We start from the raw sequence: 23,370 nt of genomic DNA, 5'->3' as shown, positions 1-23,370 counted from the left end.
AACAGCTTCCAAATGCAAATGGCACACTTAGAATCAGCTCCAAACCTTTTACCTGGTTAATTGATGTAGAAAAAAATGAAGGAATAGCCCACAACTGTCCATGAAACAGCTTTTGAGTCAACTGTCCAATTACTTATGGTTCCTTGAAAAAGGGGGGAGGTACATATTAAAGAGCTGTAATTCCTTAACCTTTCTACCAAGTTGATGAGACTGCCCTAAAAATTAAAGCTCAGAGTGTGCACTTTAAGCCCATATTCATTGTATAACTGTAACTTGAATGTTTTGGTCAACAGCTAAAATAATAAAAATTGTGTCAAGTGTCCAAATATATATGGACCTGACTATATATTGTAATACAGAACACATAATAACACTTTAAAAGTGAAAAAGTGATTCTATGGTACCCATGCCTGCATAATAGGCTCCTAAAATAATCTGTATTACTGCTAAAAGAATAAAACATTTGATCTTTTCAATCAGGCCAGATGAAAATTAACCTTAGTCTTTTACTGTAACATAAAACAAGTGCCAAACCTTAGAAATACAGTACATTTTCCTTTATAGTAACAATGTTGTTTGTCAGTCATTCTGGTAATTTGTAAGTAAATTAGACGAACAAGAATGTTCCGGATTACAGAAAATGTAGATTAATTCAGTGTGCTATGTTTTAAAGATTTGCTACAGATTTTGACTCCTCAATAAGGTATTTTCGCAGCACTCAATAATAAAACATTTTACTTCTTACTCTGTTGTGCCAAATACATGTTTTATTGCTTTGAAATATTAACTGAAATAACTTCTGAACTAGTGGTGTTAAGTTTTCACCTCAGCCATTCATGCTGTTAGTTTAGACAGCTGAGGGAATCTTTGTATCTCAGTTTAGATAGTAGATATATCATCAAAAGACTTGAAAGTACATTTGAAGGAACCAAAACCATAAGACGACAAATCAGAAAGTCCTTTAATTCAATGCAGGATGGTCAAAGCTACTTCACAAGGTGATGTATTGTTGGCGTGGAGGTGAAATACGACTGCTCGATTTTGTAAAACTTCAACTTTTAATATATACATGTTTTGTACAGAGTATTTTTCATTAGACAAATAAATCTCTTATAAAAACGGAAACGTGTTTTGCTTTGCATCTTGTCACAGATAGTAGCAGTATTATGAACTATTATTTCCGTCTCACTCTAGGGTTGTACCTGAGAGAAAAAGAAAAAGAAAGAGAAAGAGAGAGAAAAAGATTCAACACAAAAGCAAGTAATTTGTACAGTCCGACCATCATTCCCACAAATGCTTTTAACATTCCTGCCCTACGGTGACAATTAGTAACCAGTGTCTAAATGATTAAATAACTGAGTGAATTGATACAAACTGGTTCGCTGTAAAAAAAACAAAAACAAAATCAGACATTGTTTAAAAGTCATCAAACCAGACATCCCCTTCCATAAAACATGTCTAGGACACTTCATTAGCCTGGGGGGAGGGAGGGAGCTAGCTGGAGAAGATGCTGGAAAAACAGAGGTGCTGTTTTCTTTTCATTCTTTATTTTCTGTGTGATGTTCCCACTCCATGCATGACTGACTGAGCAGATTCAGAGATCAAACAGTTGTGATGGACAAATCGCACAGCCGTGGCTGTGTGTATATTTGAGGGTGCGACTGTGTGTATTTTCTGCTTAGGCAGGAGAAATCGCACCACTTGAAAGTCCACCGTTAGCCAGGTTCAGTATCCAAGCAACAATTTCTGTGCCTGACAAGGCCTAAACCTTCTTCCTATGCAAGTGTAAATTTAAGTTCTAACAGAGCCATGAAAAATGACTTAAAGGGCACATATTTACAAGATGTAATATTGGCCTTGGTGTCCCCAAAATGTGTCTGTTAAAAGGAACACTCCACTTTTTTTGGAAATAGGCTCATTCTCCAACTCCCCCCGAGTTAATAAGTTGAGTTTTACCGTTTTGAAATCCATTCAGCCGTTCTCCTGTTATGGCGATATCACTTTTAGCATAGCTTAGCATAGATCATTGAATCCTATTAGACCAATAGCATCGTGTTCAAAAATGACCAACGAGTTTCGATATTTGTCCTATTTAAAACTTGATTCTTCTGTAGTTATATTGTATACTAAGACCGGCGGAAAATGTAAAGCATCGATTTTCTAGGCTGATAAGATTAGGAAGTACACTTCCATTCCGACGTAATAGTCAAGGAAGTTTGTTGCCGTAATATGGCAGAAGCAGGCGCAGTAATATCACGCAGCACATGTGCAAATGCTAAACTAGCTGGGAACTAATTTCAGGCGTTGCGTGATATTACTCCGCCTGCTTCAGCCATATTACGGCAGCAAACTTCCTTGACTATTACGCTAGAATGGGAGTGTAGTTCCTAATCTTATCCGTCTAGAAAATTGCAGCTTTACATTTTCCGCCGGTATTAGTACACGATATAACTACAGAAGAGTCAAGTTTTAAATAGGCCAAATAAGACAAATATCGAAACTCGTTGGCCATTTTTGAATGCGATGCTATTGGTCTAATAGGATTAGGATAGGATAAATAGTGATATCGCCAGAACAGGAGAACGACTGAATGGATTTCAAAACGGTAAAACTCAACTTATTAACTCGGGGGGGGAGTTGGAGAATGAGCCTATTTCCAAAAAAAAGTGGAGTGTTCCTTTAAGTTTCAGCTCAAAACACCCCACAGATAATTTATTATAACGTTGAAAATGTAATTTTTGGGGTTTAAATGAAAATGAGCTGCATATTCCCATCTTATCTTCAGAAGAGGGCGTAGTGTATAAATCTTAGCTTTGCATACCTACAGCAATAAACAGTTGGTAGAAGCAACATGACTGAGAGCAAGAGAACCAGTGTTAAGCCATACATATGGGAAGCTAAACAAACCAAAAGTGGGATGAAACATGCGTTCAGCTGGAGCGGCAATTAATACACACCCTCGCATTAGATTATGAGCGCGATTTAGCATAGCTTGTCAGTGATTTGCGGGGTGTATTAAAGGTTGTATCAGCGATTTCTAGCCTAAAACATAAAGTGTCAATTTCAGCTGACCTTTCTTCACGATCCGCTCGCTGCCTGACCCATAAATTGTCTGTGAAAAAACCGCGTCTCTCTGGTCAGCCTAGGGTCCGAGATATGCCAAAAAAACAATCGGCACTACCAACCTTTCCACAGATAAACAAACAGTGTTCCAACCAATCACCATCAGGGGTTTGGTGTTGTGGACTTTCCTACTGGTGCTGGGATGTGAGGGAGGCGGAGCGAAAGTCTCACAACATCGTGCGATTAATCGTGCAGCCCTAACATATGCACACAAATATGGTTAAAACCATAAAAGGAGTAGTTGACCCTAAAGTGAAAATTAGCCCATTATTTACTCACCCTTAAGGCATATGACTTCCTTATTCAGTCAAATTATATCGGAGTTATATTAAAAATTGTTCTGGCTCCTCCAAGCTTTATAATGGAAGTTGGGCAGGTGCTTCTCTTCAACAGTCCAAAACAAGTCCAATAAAGCGCCTTATCCATAATAAAAAGTGCCTCACATGGCTCCAGTACATGATTAAAGGCCTCCTGTAGCAAATCGATGTGTTTTTGTAATAAAAATATCCATATTTAAAATGTAATAATCAGTTTAATCTAGCTTGCGTTAACAGTTGTACACGGACGCGGCTCGGGCGGATGACGTAGGACATATGTTTTTCTCTCTTCACTGCACGTCCACATTCGTCACTTCTGAGAGGCATTTGAACGCCAACATCCTATGGCATCCGCCCGGAGCGGCTTCAGTGTACAACAATCAATTCGCTACAGGAGGCCTTTATTCACGCCCCTCAGCCATGTGAGGCACTTTTTTATTAAGGATGGATGCACTTTATTGGACTTGTTTTGGACTGTTGAAGAGAAACACCTACCCCATTGCCATTGTAAAGCTTGGAGGAGCCAGAACAATTTTTTTTAATATAACTCTAATTGCAAATGTCTGAAAGAAGGAGGTCATATACACCTAGTATGCCTTGAGGGTGAGAAAATAATGGGCTAATTGAAATTTTTAGGTGAACTAACCCTTTAAGCACTATAATGGCATGACTTTCACAAAGCAGTCTGGAGTAAAAGGACTAAAAGGCAGATATTAACGCATTTAGGTAGATTTTGAGGTGAGCTACCTTCATAAATAAACATAATCCGCTGCATCCTCAGTGGCTCAGATGTTGGAGAAAATTAAGACTCTTACGTTTAGTCTTACATCCAAACACAGAAAACCAGGAGTGCTTACAAGACATTGTCGACGTTACAGCTGCTCGAGCGCAGAGAAATGGAGGACAGCATACAACCAAACACAACTAGCTGCAGAGAAAATATGGCGTCAATCAGTCAGCGGACGTGGGCAGGGCCTTAACAATGTGATGTCACACTGCTATGAGAATTAAAGCAGCAGGTCTAATGAGACTGGTTTGGTTTAATGGGGATTAAAAAAAATAAGAAGTGGGTGGATTTTTATCATTAGCTATGTTTCCATCCAAAGATGCGAATTTAACTTATGCGCAAACCTGGAACATCGCATAAAACATTTGCGAATAATAATTTTCATGTAGAATAAACTACCTGTGCCTCAGGGCGAGCAGACAAAACAATAAATGCAGGCACTGCTTTAGAAGGGGGATGCCTGCTGTTTGGGAATGCAATCGTGTTAAGACAATTATACAGAAATACTTTGATGACAGACTGCTTAGGCATTTCAGATTAACCAAAACAACATTTCTGATGCTGTGCAATGAGATGAGTCCACTGGTTAGTCAAGTTGTCCTGTCCCATTGTACAACGTCACATGACTTTAATGCACATGCAGGAATTTATTCAGTAAATGTGCTTCCATCATAGTTTATGCAAAGTTTGTCCTACTCAATTATTAATTTTTTGTAGAATTTGTGTGCATCTTGGTGTTTCCATTCAGCATTTTTAAAGCAAAATTCCAAAATGCACATAAAAATAGGTGGAAGGGAACAGCTAGTGTAGGATGGTTGTGCTCACACATTGCCAACACACATTTAGGTCCAAAAACCATGTAAAAGTGGATTTTGCATAATAGGTGCCTTTTAAAATACTGTACTGTGCATGCCAGACAAACTACTAGTACGAAATACTCCGCTAACATAAAATAACATATAATTTACAAAAACGTACATTTTGTTTTTAAAAACTTAAACCCATTTTCAAAAGTTTGCGTTAGTTTATTATTTATTAGTTTATTATATATTACAATTACAATTTTATTCAGTGGCTTCTATAAGTTTTCTTAGTGATATTTACTGCCAGTTTATCAGAAAGTGACGATTTTGTTCTCTTTGGCTCGTTGGATGGAAACAGTGCTTCATTCGCAAATGTTTTATGCGATGTTCCAGTTTTGGCTGGAAACAAAGCTAATGTCCTTGCTGTCCTTCTGAGCCTTGAACATGTCAGTTGCATTGCTGTCTACGCAGGGTAAGAAAGCTCTTGGATTGCATCAAAAATGCCTTAATTTGTCTTCCGAAGGTCTTACAAATTTGGAAAGACATTCATTCTTCATTTTTGGGTGAACTTTCCCTTTAACGATTAGGTTGCATGGAAATTGAATTGCTATTCAAAAAGTTTGAAACACAAACACTTTTTTTTATATAGATAGAATATCTTTGGTACGAGTCAAGCTACTAAAGAAGTGATCTTACAGGGCACTGACCACTAACTTAAAGCATCACTGTATTTTCTGTCCTAATCACTGTGTGTTTAAACAGCAGGAGCTTGTTAGAAATATCAACGGGTCTTCGCAGCCCAGCGTGACCTGAACTGTGAACAATGACTTAAAAGCAATTGGGAAATCATTGACGTCATACTTTCCAAGCGTGCTCTGCGAAAATGAAGGATCTGCTAAAAGGAGAAACCCCCCCCTTCAAGAACTCATGCGTGATGCCATGACACTGGTGGATTAGGCCCAGCAGCTCATCAACAGCCAAATCATACAGCTGATGAGTTCATGAATTCAGAAACTTCATGAAAAAGAAACTTGCTGTGGTTGAGTGGAGCTTTTGAAAGTCAGAGCACTGTGCAAGTCTACCACCAAATATCTGAGCACCTGTTTGACAAAAGATTCAAAACAGGGCACATTACTGGGGAACCAGACATTCCTCTGTCCTGCCCGCCTCAATGCGTAAGAGTATCCCGTTGCTTAAACCGGTCTCAGCCAGTTCACTGCAGACTGAGCCCTCACAAAAGTTATTGTCTCATTGTAAGCCTTGATTTTCTGGGGTCAGAGGTCAGTGTCTTGTTGAATGTCATGTTAGTTTAGGCAGGTGGCGAGTGTCTGGATGAGGCTGAGAGTTGTACAGGGATCAAACAAGATCAGTCAGTGCTCAAATGAGCACTAAATGCGCTGACGTCACTAGACGTCCCAGTTTATTCTGTCCATTTGATCCACTCCCCTCATTTATCCATTTATGCCCTACTGCATGTAAAAGTATAAAGACTGCATACCTGAACAAATCATCTCCCAAAGTCTCCTCCCGTTCATTCTGTTTTTCCTCCTAAATGAAAGAGAGAGAATGCCAGAAATGAGAACACAAATGATGTATTCATATCTATTCAGCATGTCAGGAGTAAGCAACCACTGGCACGTGAGCAATATTAACAGAGGTTAATGTATTTTAATAAAAGGTTGTGCGTTATGGTACTCTCGTAAACATATGTCAAAAGACTAACACTAAAGAAAAGAAACTGTTGAATGAAGTTGTTATTTTTGTTATCTTTGCACACAAAAAGTATTCTCCTAGCTTTATAAAATTATGGTTGAAACACTGATGTCACATGGACTATTTTAATGATGTCCTTACTACCTTTCCAGGCTTTGAACATGTCAGTTGCGTTGCTGTCTATGTAGGGTCAGAAAGCTCTCGGATTTCTTCAAAAATATCTTAATTTGTGTTCTGAAGATGAATAAAGGTCTTATGGGTTTGGAACGACATGAGGGTGAGTAATTAATGACAGAACTTTTGGGTGAACTATCCCTTTAAGAGCTTTCCGTTTTGCATCTATTGTGTTGCATGATTGTATATGACAGCTCAGTTGTTCTTCTATTGTTGCTTTTAGCTTTCAGAAAAAAAGGAAGTTACTGCTATCATTGTTGATGTTCAACTCGCTATCTAAGGTCCTTAACATTCCACAGAAATCACAATGATAGTTATGAGAAAACTACATTAAGGGGGAAAGATGACACAAATACAGTGGAGTTCAGTGAGGAAATCTATTTAGAAGTTAATCTACACTTGAAAAAAAATTTCAATATTAAATTTATCATCAAATATTCATGTTGTTACAATTTTTTACATGTCTTTGAAAGTCTTTTATGCTCACCAAGGCTGCATTTTTTTATTAAAAATATAGTAAAACCAGTAATATTGTGAAATATTACAATATAAAAAATATTTTTTGCTTGAATACATTTTAAATGTAATTTATTGCTGTGATGGCAAAGCTGAATTGTCAGCAGTCATTACTCTAGTCTTCAGTGTCACATGATCCGACAGAAATAATTCTAAAATGCCGATTTGGTGCTCAATAATTTTTTGTTATTATTATTACGAATGTTGACAACAGTTGTGCTGCTTAATATTTTGTGGAAACCAAGATTTTTCTTAGGATACTTTGATGAATAGAAAGTCCAAGTTAAAATGTATGTCTTTGTAACCATGTAAAAGTATTTACTGTCACTTTTTATCAATTTATTGCAATAAATTTGTGCACATAACTAATATCAGTCGATAATGTAAATATAATATACGTATTAGCCCACTTATTTTCTTGTTCCTGCGGTCTCTCACCTCTGCTGCCTGTCTGAGCCATTCTTCCAGTTCAGAGTTCTTACTGCGATTGTAAGCCACCAGATCCGAGCCTCCGATAATGTTGGGCAGCCCATTAAATCCAGGGGCATTTGTCTACATATGCACACACACACAGATAAGTACACATCAAACAACAGCCATTCAAAATGTTACATAAATAGATAAACAGACACTTTGACATAATCATGCATCCTCTAACCTTGCGGAACCTTTTCACATTCTTGTCATTAGGGTCATGGGTCTGTAGTGGGCTGGGTTTTGATCTGGAAGATGTGCTCACAGTCAGGGACTTAAACTGAATCTGTAGGAGCCTCCTGGGCAGCTCAGAGTCATTCTCAGATCCAGATTTAGAGGTTGAGGCCTTCAGATGAACAGAGATTTTATTTAATTATTATACTCTATAATTATATATAATTGCAATTCTGACTTTTTTCTTAGAATAGCGATGTAAACTCGCAATTACAAGTAATAAAGTCAGAATTGTGTGATATAAATTCAGAATTGCAAGCTTTTTGTCTCGCAATTATGACTTCATTTCTGGTAAATTGCTAATTTCTCAGAATTCGCATTTCTGACTTTTTAACTCTTAATTGTGAGTTTTTATCAAAATTCCGACTTCATGTCTTAGAATTATGACTTTATATCTCAGAATTCTGACTTAACTCAATTGCGAGTTTAGATAACAAAATTCTGAATTCATTTCTCAGAATTACGAGTTTATATCTCATAATTCTGACTTTATAACTTAACTGCGAGTTTATATCACAAAATTCTGAATTCATTTCTCAGAATTACGAGTTTATATGTCATAATTCTGACTTTTATAACTGGCAATTGCGAGTTTATCTTTCAATTCTGACTTTATAACTTGCTTTTATCTCAAAATATAAAAAATGTCTGAATTGCAAAAAAAAGTCACTATTAACTATTTCTGATTTTTTAATCAGTGGCAGAAACATAGGCTTCCATAGAAACCAGTGTAAACACAGTGATCATGACATTTCAGAAAGCCTGGAAAAATATTTTAGGTAGTGTAGGTCACTAAAAAACCTCTCACCTGCATTTCCTGTTTGACTACTGGGTCACAGCGTTGAGAAATACCATTTTGGGTCCTTGAATTCTGAAAGAAAAACAAACATGGGACTAGCTGTTCTGCAGATTAAAAACAGACAAGATATATATAAAACATATACATGAAACAAATTATGGCTGTCTTTGTACCACAACAAAGGACACTTCCTCTTCTTTGACCTCTTCAAGTTCTGGTCTTTTCCCCTGCTTTGCTGAACTATGTGCTTCCAGATCTGGTGTTTGATTGGAAGACCTCTTTGACTGCCTCTCAAGGGCCTGATTTGTTGCAGCTGGGCCTGTTCTGTCCAACTGCAAGTTTTGAACGTTGTTGGCACTGCTTTGCTGATTCTTTGTGCTTTTTCTGCCGTTGGACTCAGTGCCCTCTTGCTGATTCGGTAATCGTGGGTTATTGATTCTGCTGTTAGTTCCTGACTCAAGACGTTGTTTTTTATTAGCTGCAGCCTGCGGAGGCTCATCCATTTCATCACACATTATGGACTCCAGTTCTTCAAGTGACATTTCTAAATCAGCAGCTGCCGCAGGTTCCTCAGGGGCTGATGGGGCTTCTTGCTCTGGTTCCTTTCTTTTCTTGCTGCTAGAGCTTTGACTGGACCCACAAGCCTGAATCAGACTGGCACTGAGCTCGGATTGTGACACAGAACTGTGTTGGTTTTGGGCTGTATGTGAGGTTTTGTGAGATCTACTGGCAAAGGAACTTTGCTGGATTCTATCCTCTTTATCCTCAATGTCTTTTCTGAGGAATTTAGACTCTGACTGGAAAGAATTGGCACCGTCTTCACGTGGCCTGCCACCGTAAACAAAAATATAACATAAATTTTAATAAAACTGTCACATCCTGTACATTTTTACTGAAAATATTGTCACATGACCCTCTTCACCTAGTAATAATTTCCATTTTGGATGATTTGATCACAAGTGGTCAGCTGAAATAAATTAGCACTTATACCTGGGGTTTTTTTAGGCCTTGTGACCTCTTTTGCATTTTTGGTAGGGTATTTGATTTCATGACTATATGCATCTTTTTGTATGTCACTTTTCAGTATCATTATATATTTATTAGGGGTGGGCATAGATTAATTTTTTTAATCGAGATTAAATCTTGGAATTAATCTAGATTAAAATGGCTAATTTGAATTCTGCTGAAGGCATTCAGAATATGTGTGCTACCCAAATAATGACTAAAAGTAAGTATTCGAGAACGGGCCAGGTGGCGCATTAGATCAGGCGCTCATCTCCTGTTTCCAAAATGCATCACAAACTGCTTGACAATTGCATTTACAACATAATTACCTATACAAACTTGTGTAACCAAGTACTTCTGCGCAAAAGGCTGCACGACGTGCGCGTGCTGCACAGACGCGCACCGGCATGGATATCTGCATGCATAGTCTTGGGTTAAACTGCGTTGCTTTTAGAAGCGTCAATTTAGTTGTTGCATATAGTTTAATGTCTTTATTTCGGGATTATCAAAGTAAATTATAATTCACGTGCCCCAGTAAAAAGGGTCTAGCAACGCACCTGCCCTGAAGCGGCTTCATAGCTGCATTCATGTTTGCGCGTCTCATTTGATGTGGTAATTTCACAGAAGTTGAAGACTCGTTCTCACCCCCTACAGTGCAATTCGACTAGGTATACGTCATCCGTGCTAAAATATCAAGGTGAAAGTCATCATATCTTGCGTAGTTTAGACCCAGCTCCCAACCCAACTTTGAGAATAGATTAACGGCGATATTTTTTTTAATCGCCCGATAAGAGTCTCACGTTAACGCAGCACGTTAACGCCGATAACGGCCCACCACTAATATTTATATGAATAAATTTTTTTTAACAAATAAATATTACTGAAAAATTTAAATATCTAAATAAACAAAATAAAAATATTATTTTAATCTCACTATTGACAAAAAAATAGGACAAATTGCTTTTTTTTGCGCACGAAATTTATTCTCGGAACTTCATAAAATTTGAAGTTGAACCACTGAAGTCACAGACTATTTTAACAATGTCTTTACTACCTTTCTGGGCCTTGAACGTGGTCAGAAAGCTCTCGGATTTTATTTAAAATATCTTAATTTGTGTTCTGAAGCTGAACGCAGGTCTCACGGGTTTGGGACAACATGAGGGTGAGTAATTAATGACAGAACTTTCATTTTTTGGTGAGCTATCCCTTTGAAAATATTTTCAATTGGAAAATGCTTTTTTAAAATGCTATGTCATGCAGAGTGGCATTAGACTTGCCTTTTCTTGCTGGAAGGCTGAAAGAAGTTTGTGAGGGCTGTCTGTTTCTGGGGAGACCGTTTAAATGTGGTGCTGGCATTGGGAGGCACTGGCAATTTCGCAGAACCTTTAGGCTCAACTCGACCCCTACCCGATGGAGCATAACCTTTCATCATCCTCTGCTCAGGTTCAACCACGCTGAAGCTTTCAGATGACCTCAATGTCTCGTTGACAACGCGAGTAGCGGAAGGTTCCGGGTTGAGGGATGAGGGTTTGTTTGTTGCTGACAGTGTGGAGCCCTTCTTTGTGTGGTGTGTCTTCTCTGGAGTCTCACCAACTGCACTGATCTCACTTGTAACCACCCTGCAAATGTGAACATTGAATATTGACACTACTGATTACCATTATATGTTGAAGAATTGCTGTAAAACAGTGGTTTTCAAACTCTGTGAACTGACTGGTTTGAACACTGCCTAAAATGTGAGATTGTTGTTTTGAGGTAGTTGGTGTCTGGAGATGTTAGGTGACGTCCATCACCTAAAACAGGTATTCTGCAAGATTCAACACACATGCTTCTACCTGCTCTGGTCCTGAGAGACTTCAGTGTTGACCACATAGGCTGTGATATTCTGGGAAGGTGCTGCGAGCGCTGTCTCATCAACAGCAGTGTTCTGAGAAAGTGTTGCTGCAGCAATGACTGGTTTCACTGTCACGGTTTCTGTGAGGAAGTGATGCGAAATTATTGATGTGTCGAGTTTCAGTGTTCACACGTCAGTCAAGAAATCTACTTCTCAGATTCACTGCCAAGTAAGGATCAGTAAACACACTTATCACACAATTAAAAAGGTACAATCAGTCATCATTGTATTCATCATTATTCACTCATTGTTAACACTGAGAACACTACTAAGAATGAGTAATGACCTAGAACAGTCCATCTGCACCGGATGTGTATATAAGTGTATGTAAACCCACCAGATTGCATAGAAAAGCAGGGATTGCAGTATGTTTTAATATTGACATGAATGGCAGCCAAGCCGATCTCAGATTCAGCAATAAAGCGCAAGCCGTTTCTGTGTGAAAAAGAGAAAATATAAGAGAGACATTAGAGAATTTACTGGTGTAGCACCATTTTGGATCGCTCTGGCCCAATTTATCACTTGATTATATGCAAAACATAGCAGCTTCATTGTATTTAATACAATACAATTCAATAAAGTTGTGACCCTGAAAGCATCTGAACATCTGAAAGCTGTATATATACACAAGTAAGCTTTCCATTGATGTATGGTTTGTTAGGATAGGACACTATTTGGCTGATATTTACGAAATTTACAAAATATCTTAATGGAACATGATCTTTGCCTAATATCCTAATGATTTTTGGCATTAAAGAAAAATCGATAATTTTGACCCATACAATGTGTGACTTAAGACTGGTTTTGTGGTCACAATTAGTATTGATGTTGTCTGAACTGACAGAAAAGACTGGGCATGAGCAAAAATACAAACACACCTGCGGAGAATCTGAGCCACAGAATCCACCAACTTCTTGGAGGCCGGAGGGATCACAGCCTGGGAGTTCCCTGATGTCATATCGATCACACAGGTGCTGCTTGACTCCAAGAGTGAAACGGGCAGAGAGCCCTCGTCCAAAAGCTGGCTTACCCCACCTCCAAAACTCACTGACTGACTCAAACGCTTCATCTGGAAAGATGCAAAAAACCTCAGTGATTACAACAATAAAACACTGATTATAATGATTTCCTAAATCTTTCTTTAACCTAATTACAATATTCAGCATGATAGAAAATGAAACTGCAAATGTTTCTACATTTAGCAACTGAAGCCTACTGGTTATTAAAAAGAAAGAAAGAAAAAAACAGGATGAGCCCTTCAATTTGTCCCACTCAAGCTTCCTGTTTTACTAAGAAACACATCTACGCAGGAAGTAAGCACTCATCCATCATTATCCCGAAATAAAAAGTATAATATTTGTGTGTAGAGATTGGCTTTTATTTCCTACTTTCTTTTTTCTTTCTTTTTAAATGTAAAAAAAAGTAATGTTTATGTTCCAAACCAAAAAAAGATGAAAAACTTAAATTTAAACAAAAAAACTGAAATAAAATGTTTAATTTAATGTGCACATACAGTTGAGGTCAAAAGTTTACATACACCTTGCAGTATATGCAAAGTGTTAATTATTTGACCAAAATAAGAGGGATCATACAACATGTGTGTTATGTTTTATTTAGTACTGACCTGTATAACATATTTCACATAAAAGACATTTACATAATAGTCCACAAGAGAAATTAATAGTTGAATTTATAAAAATGACCCTGTCCAAAGGTTTACATACACTTGATTCTTAATACTGTGTTGTTACCTGAATGATCCACAGCTTGTTTTTGTTTTAGTTTTTTGGTGATATTTGTTCATGAGTCCTTTGCTTGTCCTGAACAATTAAACTGTATGATTTTGAGATCCACCTTTTCACACTGAGGACAACTGAGGGACTCATATGCAACTATTACAGAAGGTTCAAATGCTCAAGGATGCTTTAGAAAGAAACACAAAGCATTAAGAACCAGGGGTGTAAACTTTTGAAAAGAATGAAGATGTGTACATTTTTCTTATTTTGCCTAAATACCATGTTTTTGATTCATTTAGTACTGCCCTTCAGAAGCTACAGAAGATTCTTACATGTTTCCCAAAAGACAAAATAAGTTACATTTACCCTGATCTTCAAATTCAAAATGTTTTAACCCCTGCTCTTAATGCTTTGTGTTTCCTTCTGGAGCATCAGTAAGTGTTCGAACTTCTGTAATAGTTGCATATAAGTCCCTCAGTTGTCCTCAGTGTGAAAATATGGATCTGAAATTCATACAATCATTTTTGGAAAGGGTTCAAATATACAAAAATGCTGAAAAAACTTTTCTTTCTTTTATGTGAAATATCTTATTCAGGTCAGTACTAAATAAAAAATCCCTCTTATTTTTGTAAAATAATTAACATTTTGCAGATTTTGCAAAGGTGTAAAATTTTGACCTCAACTGTAACTAACAACTTAATTAAAATGAAAACTATTGAAATGAAAACAAATTATATTAAAAATATATAAAATAAAATATTTATAAATACTATAATACTACATAAATGATACTAAAATAACATTACTTAAACAAACACACTCTTTTTCGAAACATTAAAAAAAGACATAGATAAACCTTTCTTTCTGGGTTTTCAGAAATTAAAACCTTTTCCCAAGTAATCACAAGAAAGAAAATGACCATGTGACCCCTTTGCACTGCTGTAGCTTCTATCAGCAGTTATTCACTCAAAAACGAGCCTGCTGGTTACAGAGAATTTCCCAGCTGTTCGACTTCACATGGTCTGATCTTTCTCCGAGCTAATCAGCACTGTTTTACACCTCCTGAACTAATATAAAACAGCATGGAGGAACTCCTATGTGACATCCAACTTTTTCACTGTATATAACTGCTTAATGACTAAAGCCCTGACACATGTCTAACTTTCACTTCTAGGGAAAAAGATAAAAGTTATGAAATAGATAAGAAAGGTCAAAGTGCCTGTTACTGATATTATAATGTTACAGGAAAAATGAAGTAGTCTTTTCTTAAGTCAACAAAAATGAAGATATTTTAGAGTCTGGTAGTAGAGACTCAATGACACACAGCTGCTGCAGTATGTGGGTGGGCTGTGGAAGAAAAAAAAACTTCTGCACAGACTTGGGTTCAAAGGTAACATCTTTTTCTTATATAGCAACTGGCCATGTGACATGATAAGGAACATGAAAGTAAAAGAACAAATTCACAATCCTTTGGCCTCATATTTAGTAAAATAAGCCACATCTCAGTGTGCTGCCAATAGACAAATCTACTTATACATCCTGCTCTACACAACAGTATGTCTTCGGATTTAGAAACAGAAATCGTTTGACCAATTATTGCTTTGCTACTACCTAAATAAAAGTATTAATTTCTTCTTCTTTTTTTTTTTTTTAAAAACGGTTTTTAAAAGAGGAGGAGTCTGTCCTAATTTTAATGCACAGTGATAGTATAATTGATCATTTTAGTAGCATTTAAAAATATCTTGCCTGCTTTGAGTTCAAAAACAGAAAAGTTTTCCCCTTGAAGAGGTTCCTTCTCTCCGGTCGTGCACTCAGATCCACATCCTCTTTAGCCAGGCTGGGCTCATCAATCTGAGGCCTAAATCTGATCAACACAAAACACAGCAACATCTAAACTATAATGTCTACTCAAAATTTCTGCTATTAGCTCACTGTTATAGATAGAAAAAACAAGCAACTGTGAATGATAGAGAAAGAGAGACACTCCATACTTGTCTGGTTTAGGCAGTGGGAGTTTCTGCTGCACAGCCTTGCTAAATGCACTGAAGAATTCAGGTTTTACTATGGGCCGACAGCACAGCAACGCACAGATTGTCTGCATAGAGAGAGAAATTGATTCAGCAGATGTTTTAGTGTACCTTAAGTGTAGGTTCGTTAGCAGTTAATCAGAAAACTGAATGAACCCTCAAGGATGAAATGATTTGCTTAAGTGGCCTCCTGACCTTTATGGTGACCTTTACAGTGGGCATGACAAGATGCGTGCAGTCGAGTGTCCAAGTGTTGACAAGTCGCCCACCAATCGAGTGCAAATCTTGAGAGAGGGAGGCTTTCCCTTGATTATCGACACATGAGGAACACACCACAACACACTCTTTCTCCAAACTGAGTGGGAAAAAGTGATTATTATTAAAGGATTAGTTCACTTCCAGAATAAACATTTCCTGATAATTTAGGCTCAATCCCAATTCTACCCCTTACCCCTACACTTAGCCCTACCCCTCCGTTTGGCGCGTTCACGTGAAGGGGTAGGGGTGTCTCATTTCTCTTTTGGTTGGAGGGGTAGGGGTAAGGGGAAGGGCCAGATAGCCCTCCAAACGAAGATTTTTCAGGACCTCACTTCAAACGAAGGGCTAAGAGAAATTTCCAACATGGCTGCTCACTCGAGCAAGCAGACTCGTAAATATAAGTAATTTTTGCCTTTAATAAGGATTTTCATGACAATGTTTCATTATATGTATATTACCTTCAATCTTGTGTTTGTGTTTATGGTGTTGTTTTGTAAATAAACGTTTGCAAAAAAAATCGCTAAAGTTTGCTAGCAGATAGCACTGATTGCACGATATTACAAAATATATTTTTATGTCATATACACTTGACTGCATGTTAGAAACATGAAAGACCAGTGGCACGGCAATTTGCAACGGTGGTGTAGTGGAGGGTGTACGCAGGTAACGTATACGGTGTATACACACTTCCACTTTTTAAATCCCCTCTGATGCGCATTATTCAGTGTCCTGCATTCGCCAAAATCATGGCAGTCCACCACATCCAGTCATGTGAATAATTGTAAATATTCGCTCAAAACACCCAATAAATGCAGTGATGATGCAGTCAGGACCGTGGAGCCGGCTTGCTTTGAAATGTATTTGATGATTGCGCCTAATGCACCTGCGCCCGCTCACCGCACCAGTAATTTAACATAATAAAATCAGTACATAATAATAAAAACGATACCTTACAAATAAAAAGAAGCTGATTTTTACGATCAGAAATTTCTTAAACAAGTGAACCCCTGTAAACATTTTAGTCCAAGGATCCAGAAAACGAACGCGTTCAAATAGAAAGTTGAAAACGAAATTCACAAATGAAGCATATATACTTCTCCAGGCACCACTACACTGATTAGCAATTTGCCGCGCATGTGATAATGCGTTGTTTGTTTTGCTTACGGCCACATGTGAATGAACGGTGCGTACACCATACATTTGTACTTTTTGCAACATGACAACATTTTGACATCTTGGAATGAGTGATAAACATCTGCGCATGTCCTCTGACGTAACATTAGGAACTAGCGTATGATGACGTATCACAGTGTTGTAGTGGTGTCCCATTTCTTAGGGGAAATATTTTAGCCCTTCCCCTTTACACTTTGTTTCAAGGGACAAGGGGAAGGGGCGAGGGGTAGGCGAAGGGGTAGAAAATAGAATTGGGATTGGGCCTTACTCACCCCTATGTCATCCAAGTTGTTCATTTCTTTCTTCAGTTGAAAAGATTTTTGAGGAAAACATTCCAGGATTTTTCTCCATATAGTGGACTTTAATAGGGATCAATAAGTTGAAGGTCGATATTTGTGGTTTGAATGCAGCTTCAAAGGACTCTACACGATCACAGCCGAGGAATAACGGTCTTATCTAGTGAAGCGACTGATCATTTTCTAAAGAAAAAAAAACAACTTATATACTTTCCAACCACAAATGGTTATCTTTCATTAGCTCTGCGAAGCACGTCCATGACTTCACGCATTATGTAATCACGTAAAAAAAAAATTTAATGCAAGACAAGAATTTGTGGTTTAAAAGTATAATTTTTTTTTTATTTAAATGGCTGATCGCTTTGCTAGACAAGACCCTTATTCCTCGGCTGGGATCGTGTAGAGCCTTTTGAAGCTGCATTGAAATTGCAATTTGGACCTTCAACTTATTGATCCCTATTAAAGTCCACTATATGGAGAAAAATCCTGGAATGTTTTCCTCAAAAATCTTTATTTATTATTTTTTTCAAATGAAGACAGACAGACATTAAAGGTTGTATCAGCGATTTCAAGCCTGAAACATAAAGTGTCACTTTCAGCTGACCTTTCTTCACGATTCGCTCGCTGCCTGCCCCATAAATTGTCTGTAAAAAAAAAACCTGTCTCTGTGGTCAGCCTAGGGTCCGAGATATGCCAAAAAAACAATCGGTGCTACCAACGATTCCACAGCAAAACAAACAGTGTTCCAACCAATCAGCGTCAGGGGGTTGGTGTTGTGGACTTTCGCTCCGCCTCCCTCACATCCCTACACCAGTACAAAAGTCCACAACACCAACCCCCTGACGCTGATTGGTTGGAACACTGTTTGTTTTTCTGTGGAATCGTTGGTAGCACCGATTGTTTTTTTGGCATATCTCGGACCCTAGGCTGACCACAGAGACGCGCTTTTTTACAGACAATTTATGGGGCAGGCAGCGAGCGGATCGTGAAGAAAGGTCAGCTGAAAGTGACACTTTATGTTTCAGCCTAGAATCGCTGATACAACCTTTAACATATTGGATGGCATAGGGGTGAGTAAATTGTAGTAACAACAAAAAAGTGACCAGTATACAATTCAGAAGTTCCACAGGCACTTGAAACAAAATGAAGGTAAATGTTTGTATTTTTGGCCCAATAAATGCTTTTACCACTATAAACTGCTTTTAATCATCTCGCATAACACAAAGGAATGCGTAGCTGCATACAAACCTGAATTTGCTCTGGAAGACTCCAAATGTGATTTGGTCTCCTGTCTGCAGGATCTTTGTGGAGCCAGTCTCAAGCTTCTCACCATTGATGAAAGTGCCATATTTAGAGCTGTCCTTCAGAGTGACCGCCTGTCAACAGCATTAAAACAAGAAAAGAACCCTGTTAGCTAGCTGGATGAGAAACCACCAGCATGAACTAATCCATCCAAAATATAGCAGTAAAGGAAACAGGGCCATCTAGGGCATGATACCTGCAAACACACATTTACAGAATGCAATTCCATCTCAAGAATAAATGGACTTAACAAACCTGTACAAATAAATTTGTAATTTGAAAGTGTTATTTGGTATTATGGTATACTGTGATAATAAACATGCATGGTACTGTTATAGTCAGTACTTCAAAATACAGTAAATACCTGCAGGTACCTTATTCTTTAAATAGTTCCATATTTTCCATCAAGTGGTCACAATGAAAAGTCAGATTCACTCTCTGACAGTAGATGGCACTTACAGAAATGCCAATATTTCCCTGTTTCTCCAGTTACTGCACTACACAAAGCACTGCCCAATTTTGTATTTCTGGCACACACTTATTGCAGAAAAGAAAGCCAGTCAGACAGTATTTACATGTTTTCAAACAGCCATTCACATTTTTGTATTTACTATGGTGTTTCTCAAAAAACACCAAATAGTTCAAAACTTAATATTTATTTACAAGTATATATTTTTTCCTTTTTGTTAGATTTACACTACCAGTCAAAAGTTTTTGAACAGTAAGATTTTTAATGTTTTTAAAAAAATTCTCTTCTGCTCACCAAGCCTGCTTTATTTGATGCAAAAGCATATCGTGAAATATTTTTACTATTTAAAATAACTGCTTTCTATTTGAATGCATTTTAAAATGTCATTTATTCCAGTGATCAAAGATACATTTTCAGTATCATTGCTCCAGTCTTCAGTGTTACGTGATCCTTCAGAAATCCTTCTAATATGCTGATTTGCTGTTCAAGAAACATTTATCATTATTAATATTATTATTACCAATATTTAAATTAATTACCAATTTTAATACATTTTGGAGGGGGAGAGAAATTATAGAAATGAATATGTTTTTTTTTAGCAAGGATGCTTTAAATTGATCAAAAGTGTGTTACAATTTCAGATAAATGTTGTTCTTCTGAACTTTCTAATCATCAAAGAAACCTGAAAAAATCTACTCTGTTTTCAACATAATAATAATAAAAAATGTTTTTTTGCGCAGCAAATAAGAATAGTAAAATGATTTCTGAAGGATCATGTGACTAGTAATGATGCTAAAAACTAACTTTGAAATCACAGGAAGAAATTACATTTAAAAAAATATTCAAATAGAAAGCAGTTATTTTAAATAGTAAGAAATATTAAAAAATTGTACCGTTTTTGTTGCACTTTGGATCAAATAAATGCAGACTTGGTGAGCAGAAGACACTTTAAAAATAAACAAAAAATCTTACTGTTCAAAATGTATTTTTGGCATTTTATACCTTAATTTTGATAAAACAGTAGTTAGACAGGAAGCAAAGTGGGAGAGAAAGAGAGGAGGATCAGATTGGAAAAGGTCGGCGTGCCGGGACTTGAACTTTGGACACCCAAAGCACAATGACGCTACTTGTCAGCACGCTGCCCACATGATTCTAGACGCCATCTAGATTTTTGCTTAACTCATTCTCAATTATCATTTCTCACAGTTGCGCCCTTACACTTCAATAGGTCTGGAGCATTTGTTTACTGTGTATTGTTTTATTGTATTTAAATGTTAATGGTTCTTTTTGTCACTTTTTTGCTCCTCTTCTGTCTGTTTTTGTGATGCAATTTTATTTGATAAAATCTTCAGCAATTACTGTGAAATGAAAAAGTGATAATGTCACATGTCTAGTATAACACAGCACCCTTTCTATTATTTAAAAGATGATGAATTATCTATCAAAGCACTAAAATAATAACATGGACATGTGAAAATTGTAATATAATTACATATTGAACAAGGCCATTCGAATGAAATCAATATTCTCAGTAATGTAGAAACTTTTTTCAATACCTTCCAAGAAGTTAGTAGTTATAGAATGTATTGCATTCTGAAGTATTTCACAGCAAGAATGACTAAGGAAAATAATGACACGCATGATTACGGTTCTGCCAAGTAATTAGCAAAATAATCAAAAACAATTAGTAAATTAAAATTTGATTACTTTATGAAATACTTCCTAGCACTGCCTTTGACACAGACTTATTAAGCAACATAAGATATTTATGGACATGCTCCAAGTAAAATCATAGCCAAGATGTCTTTGTTAAAGAAGTTAACAACAAAAATATACAGATAATTTACTCACCCCCTTGTCATCCAAGACGTTCATGTCTTTCTTTCTTCAGTCTAAAGAAAGTATGTATTTTGAGGAAAACATTTCAGGATTTCTCTCCATATAGTGGACTTCTATGGTGCTTATGAGTTTGAACTTCCAAAATGCAATTTAACTGCAGCTTTAAAGGGCGCTAAATGATCCCAGCCAAGAAGGCGAAACAATCGGTTATTTTCTAAAAAAAAAAAAAAAAAGTAACCTCAAATGCTCGTCATGTCTAGCTCTGCATGAACTCTTGTGTATTTCGGTTCAAGACAGTTAGGGTAGGTCAAAAAACTCCCATCTCATTTTCTCCTCCAACTTCATCCTATATGGCTGCAGAAGTACAGAGCAAGTGTATACAAAGTGATCGTGCAAAGAGGATCAAAACCCTTTACAAAAAAGGTAAAACAGCAATGTAAGATGACCACTATATAAAGAGAAATCCTAAAATGTTTTCCTAACTAAAGAAAGAAACATGACCCCCATGAACATCTTGGATGACAAGGGGGTGAGTAAATTATCTGTAAATTTTTGTTCTGGAAGTAAACTTCTCCTTTAACCACATAAACGTCAAAGGCATGTTTAAAAAGTGCTATTTATGTTCTTCTATCTTAGCAGCTCTATTAACTCCTATCATTGTGGTTTGTTAGAGAACGTATAAGAATGACAGGGAGGTGATGTACAGAAGCATTCATAGTGGGCTACCAAACATCTCTTCATTGAAGATGCCCTTACACATTATGGAGATGCTCATGAGGGGAGTTACTGACCTGCTCAGTTACAGTGAGGCTCGCATGCACACGGCTGATGGACTGATCATTGGACAGCAAGATCGCACAGTTTTTACGGCCGACCACATACTCCTGACCCGGGAGCAGAACGATACTTTCCCCTTCAAAAACAGAAAAAACTGAATTAAAGCATTCCAACCTATACAAATAATAGTAATTACTTGAAATTTACTTGGATTTTCTAATAGTTTGCTCTAATTATTTCAACAAAATCTGCCTGTATAATAATAAACCATTCACGCAAGTGTTTTTACACCTCTCAGAAAGATGATGCCTGTGTCAAAGCTCCATAAAAATGAGCACATAAAACAGCTGTGGAAGACAAAAGAAGATAATTTGCAGAATGTTGTAACCAAGCAGCTTCAGTTCCCATTGACTTAAGAAAATATAATGGAAGTCATTGGGAACCAAAACTGCTTGGTTTCTTCAAAATATCTTCTTTTGTGTTCCACAGCACAGCAAGTCATACAGGTTTGGAACGACATGAGGGCAAGTAAATGATGACATTTTTAAATGTTTGGGGTGAACTAAGTTATATGTCTTATATATCAAATCATAATTCACAATTATTACAAATTTAATGTCAGTGTTGACATTTGTGACAAGGGTGAAACCAAGATCCCAATTAACTACAGGTCAACTCTAGTTACAATCGTGACCAGAAAGAAAACAAATACTCTCACTAACTTACCTGGTAAAATTTGATGTTAGCATACTGAATGACACAGCCTTACACTGTAACTACGTACCCAACCTCTTAATGTCTATGTATAACAACAACTACAATATAAAAGTGTTTAACTAAAGAAATGAACGCCTCGTGAGATATGAGGTAAAACTGTTCATAGGTCCTTAGAAGACGTTTCATATACAGAAAGATGTTACGTAATCAGGACCACATTAGATAAGTATTACTATTACTGCTTTGCAGTTGGTTTGCAGATGTCTGCTGTCGCAGTACAGTAAAACACTAAACCACCGACTCAATTTGCACAGAAAACATTACCTCCGGATTCGGTTGGTCGCAGGTTCCACATTACAATACTTGTCGCTTTGGCTGTAAATCTAAACTGCGAACTGGCGCTCAACATTTACATCATCATGTGCGGCGTAAGAACTTCCAGTTTCAAAATAAAAGTACTACTTGTACAGCCAGGTTCGATTCATTTCAGTGAATCGGTTCATTGGAGTTCATCATGTTCGAATAACGACTCCTCTCCTGGAGCCTGAAGTGTCCATCGGATGCGTACTTCTCGCCTTCTGTATTTCAAATACTATGAATTCGGACATACAGTACTACTCGCCTCACATACTGTTTTTCGCGTTCTATATAGTAGGGAAGTATGCGATTTCGGACGCAGCGCGTGTCCACACCCGCGTCGCGCCGCGCCTCAACAGCTAAAGTCTGTCTACACTGGACGCGACCGTTGCAAATCATTTATTGTATTTTGTCGCGTCGCGTCGCTCGCGTCCGGTGTAGACACGGTGTTAGATTGTTTTTTTTAATCATAGTGATTTGTGAACGTATCGTTTAGCACAGGGTAAATTAAAAGCTAACAATTAAATAAGTCGAATATAACATTAAAATAAACAAGGCTAATCAAAACAAAACTGAAATA

At 37.2% G+C, this 23,370-nt stretch overlaps 1 protein-coding gene across 1 annotated transcript; it reads right to left on the bottom strand.

The window, feature by feature from the left end:
* Positions 1–492: 492 nt before the first annotated feature.
* nbn (nibrin) lies at positions 493–22,834 on the bottom strand. The gene is made up of 16 exons (XM_073846832.1): positions 22,758–22,834; positions 21,731–21,852; positions 18,578–18,705; positions 15,798–15,957; positions 15,567–15,670; positions 15,322–15,439; positions 12,718–12,908; positions 12,177–12,274; positions 11,781–11,919; positions 11,223–11,564; positions 9,114–9,768; positions 8,950–9,012; positions 8,092–8,253; positions 7,872–7,985; positions 6,529–6,578; positions 493–1,202 (listed from the first exon to the last, which is right to left on the bottom strand). Exons 1-16 carry the CDS (start codon positions 22,786–22,788, stop codon positions 1,175–1,177), a joined length of 2,505 nt encoding a protein of 834 aa, XP_073702933.1. The 5' UTR covers positions 22,789–22,834; the 3' UTR covers positions 493–1,174.
* Positions 22,835–23,370: the final 536 nt, after the last annotated feature.

The sequence above is a fragment of the Garra rufa genome, chromosome 9 (genome assembly GCF_049309525.1).
Source record: "Garra rufa chromosome 9, GarRuf1.0, whole genome shotgun sequence".
In the NCBI taxonomy this organism is placed as follows: Eukaryota; Metazoa; Chordata; class Actinopteri; order Cypriniformes; family Cyprinidae; genus Garra; species Garra rufa.
The sequence above is the reverse complement of the archived record's forward strand: the minus strand, read 5'-3'. Positions and strand labels throughout refer to the sequence as shown.

Bases quoted from the DNA above. Each gene is read 5' to 3' on its own strand.
- nbn (XM_073846832.1), bottom strand. From the start codon at position 22,788: ATGTGGAACCTGCGACCAACCGAATCCGGAG. The intron at 18,706-21,730 runs GTCAGTAACTCC...TGCTGTTGACAG, and splicing joins GCCTCACTGTAACTGAGCAG to GCGGTCACTCTGAAGGACAG. The intron at 11,565-11,780 runs GTAGAAGCATGT...TCACATTTGCAG, and splicing joins GTCTCTCAGGACCAGAGCAG to GGTGGTTACAAGTGAGATCA.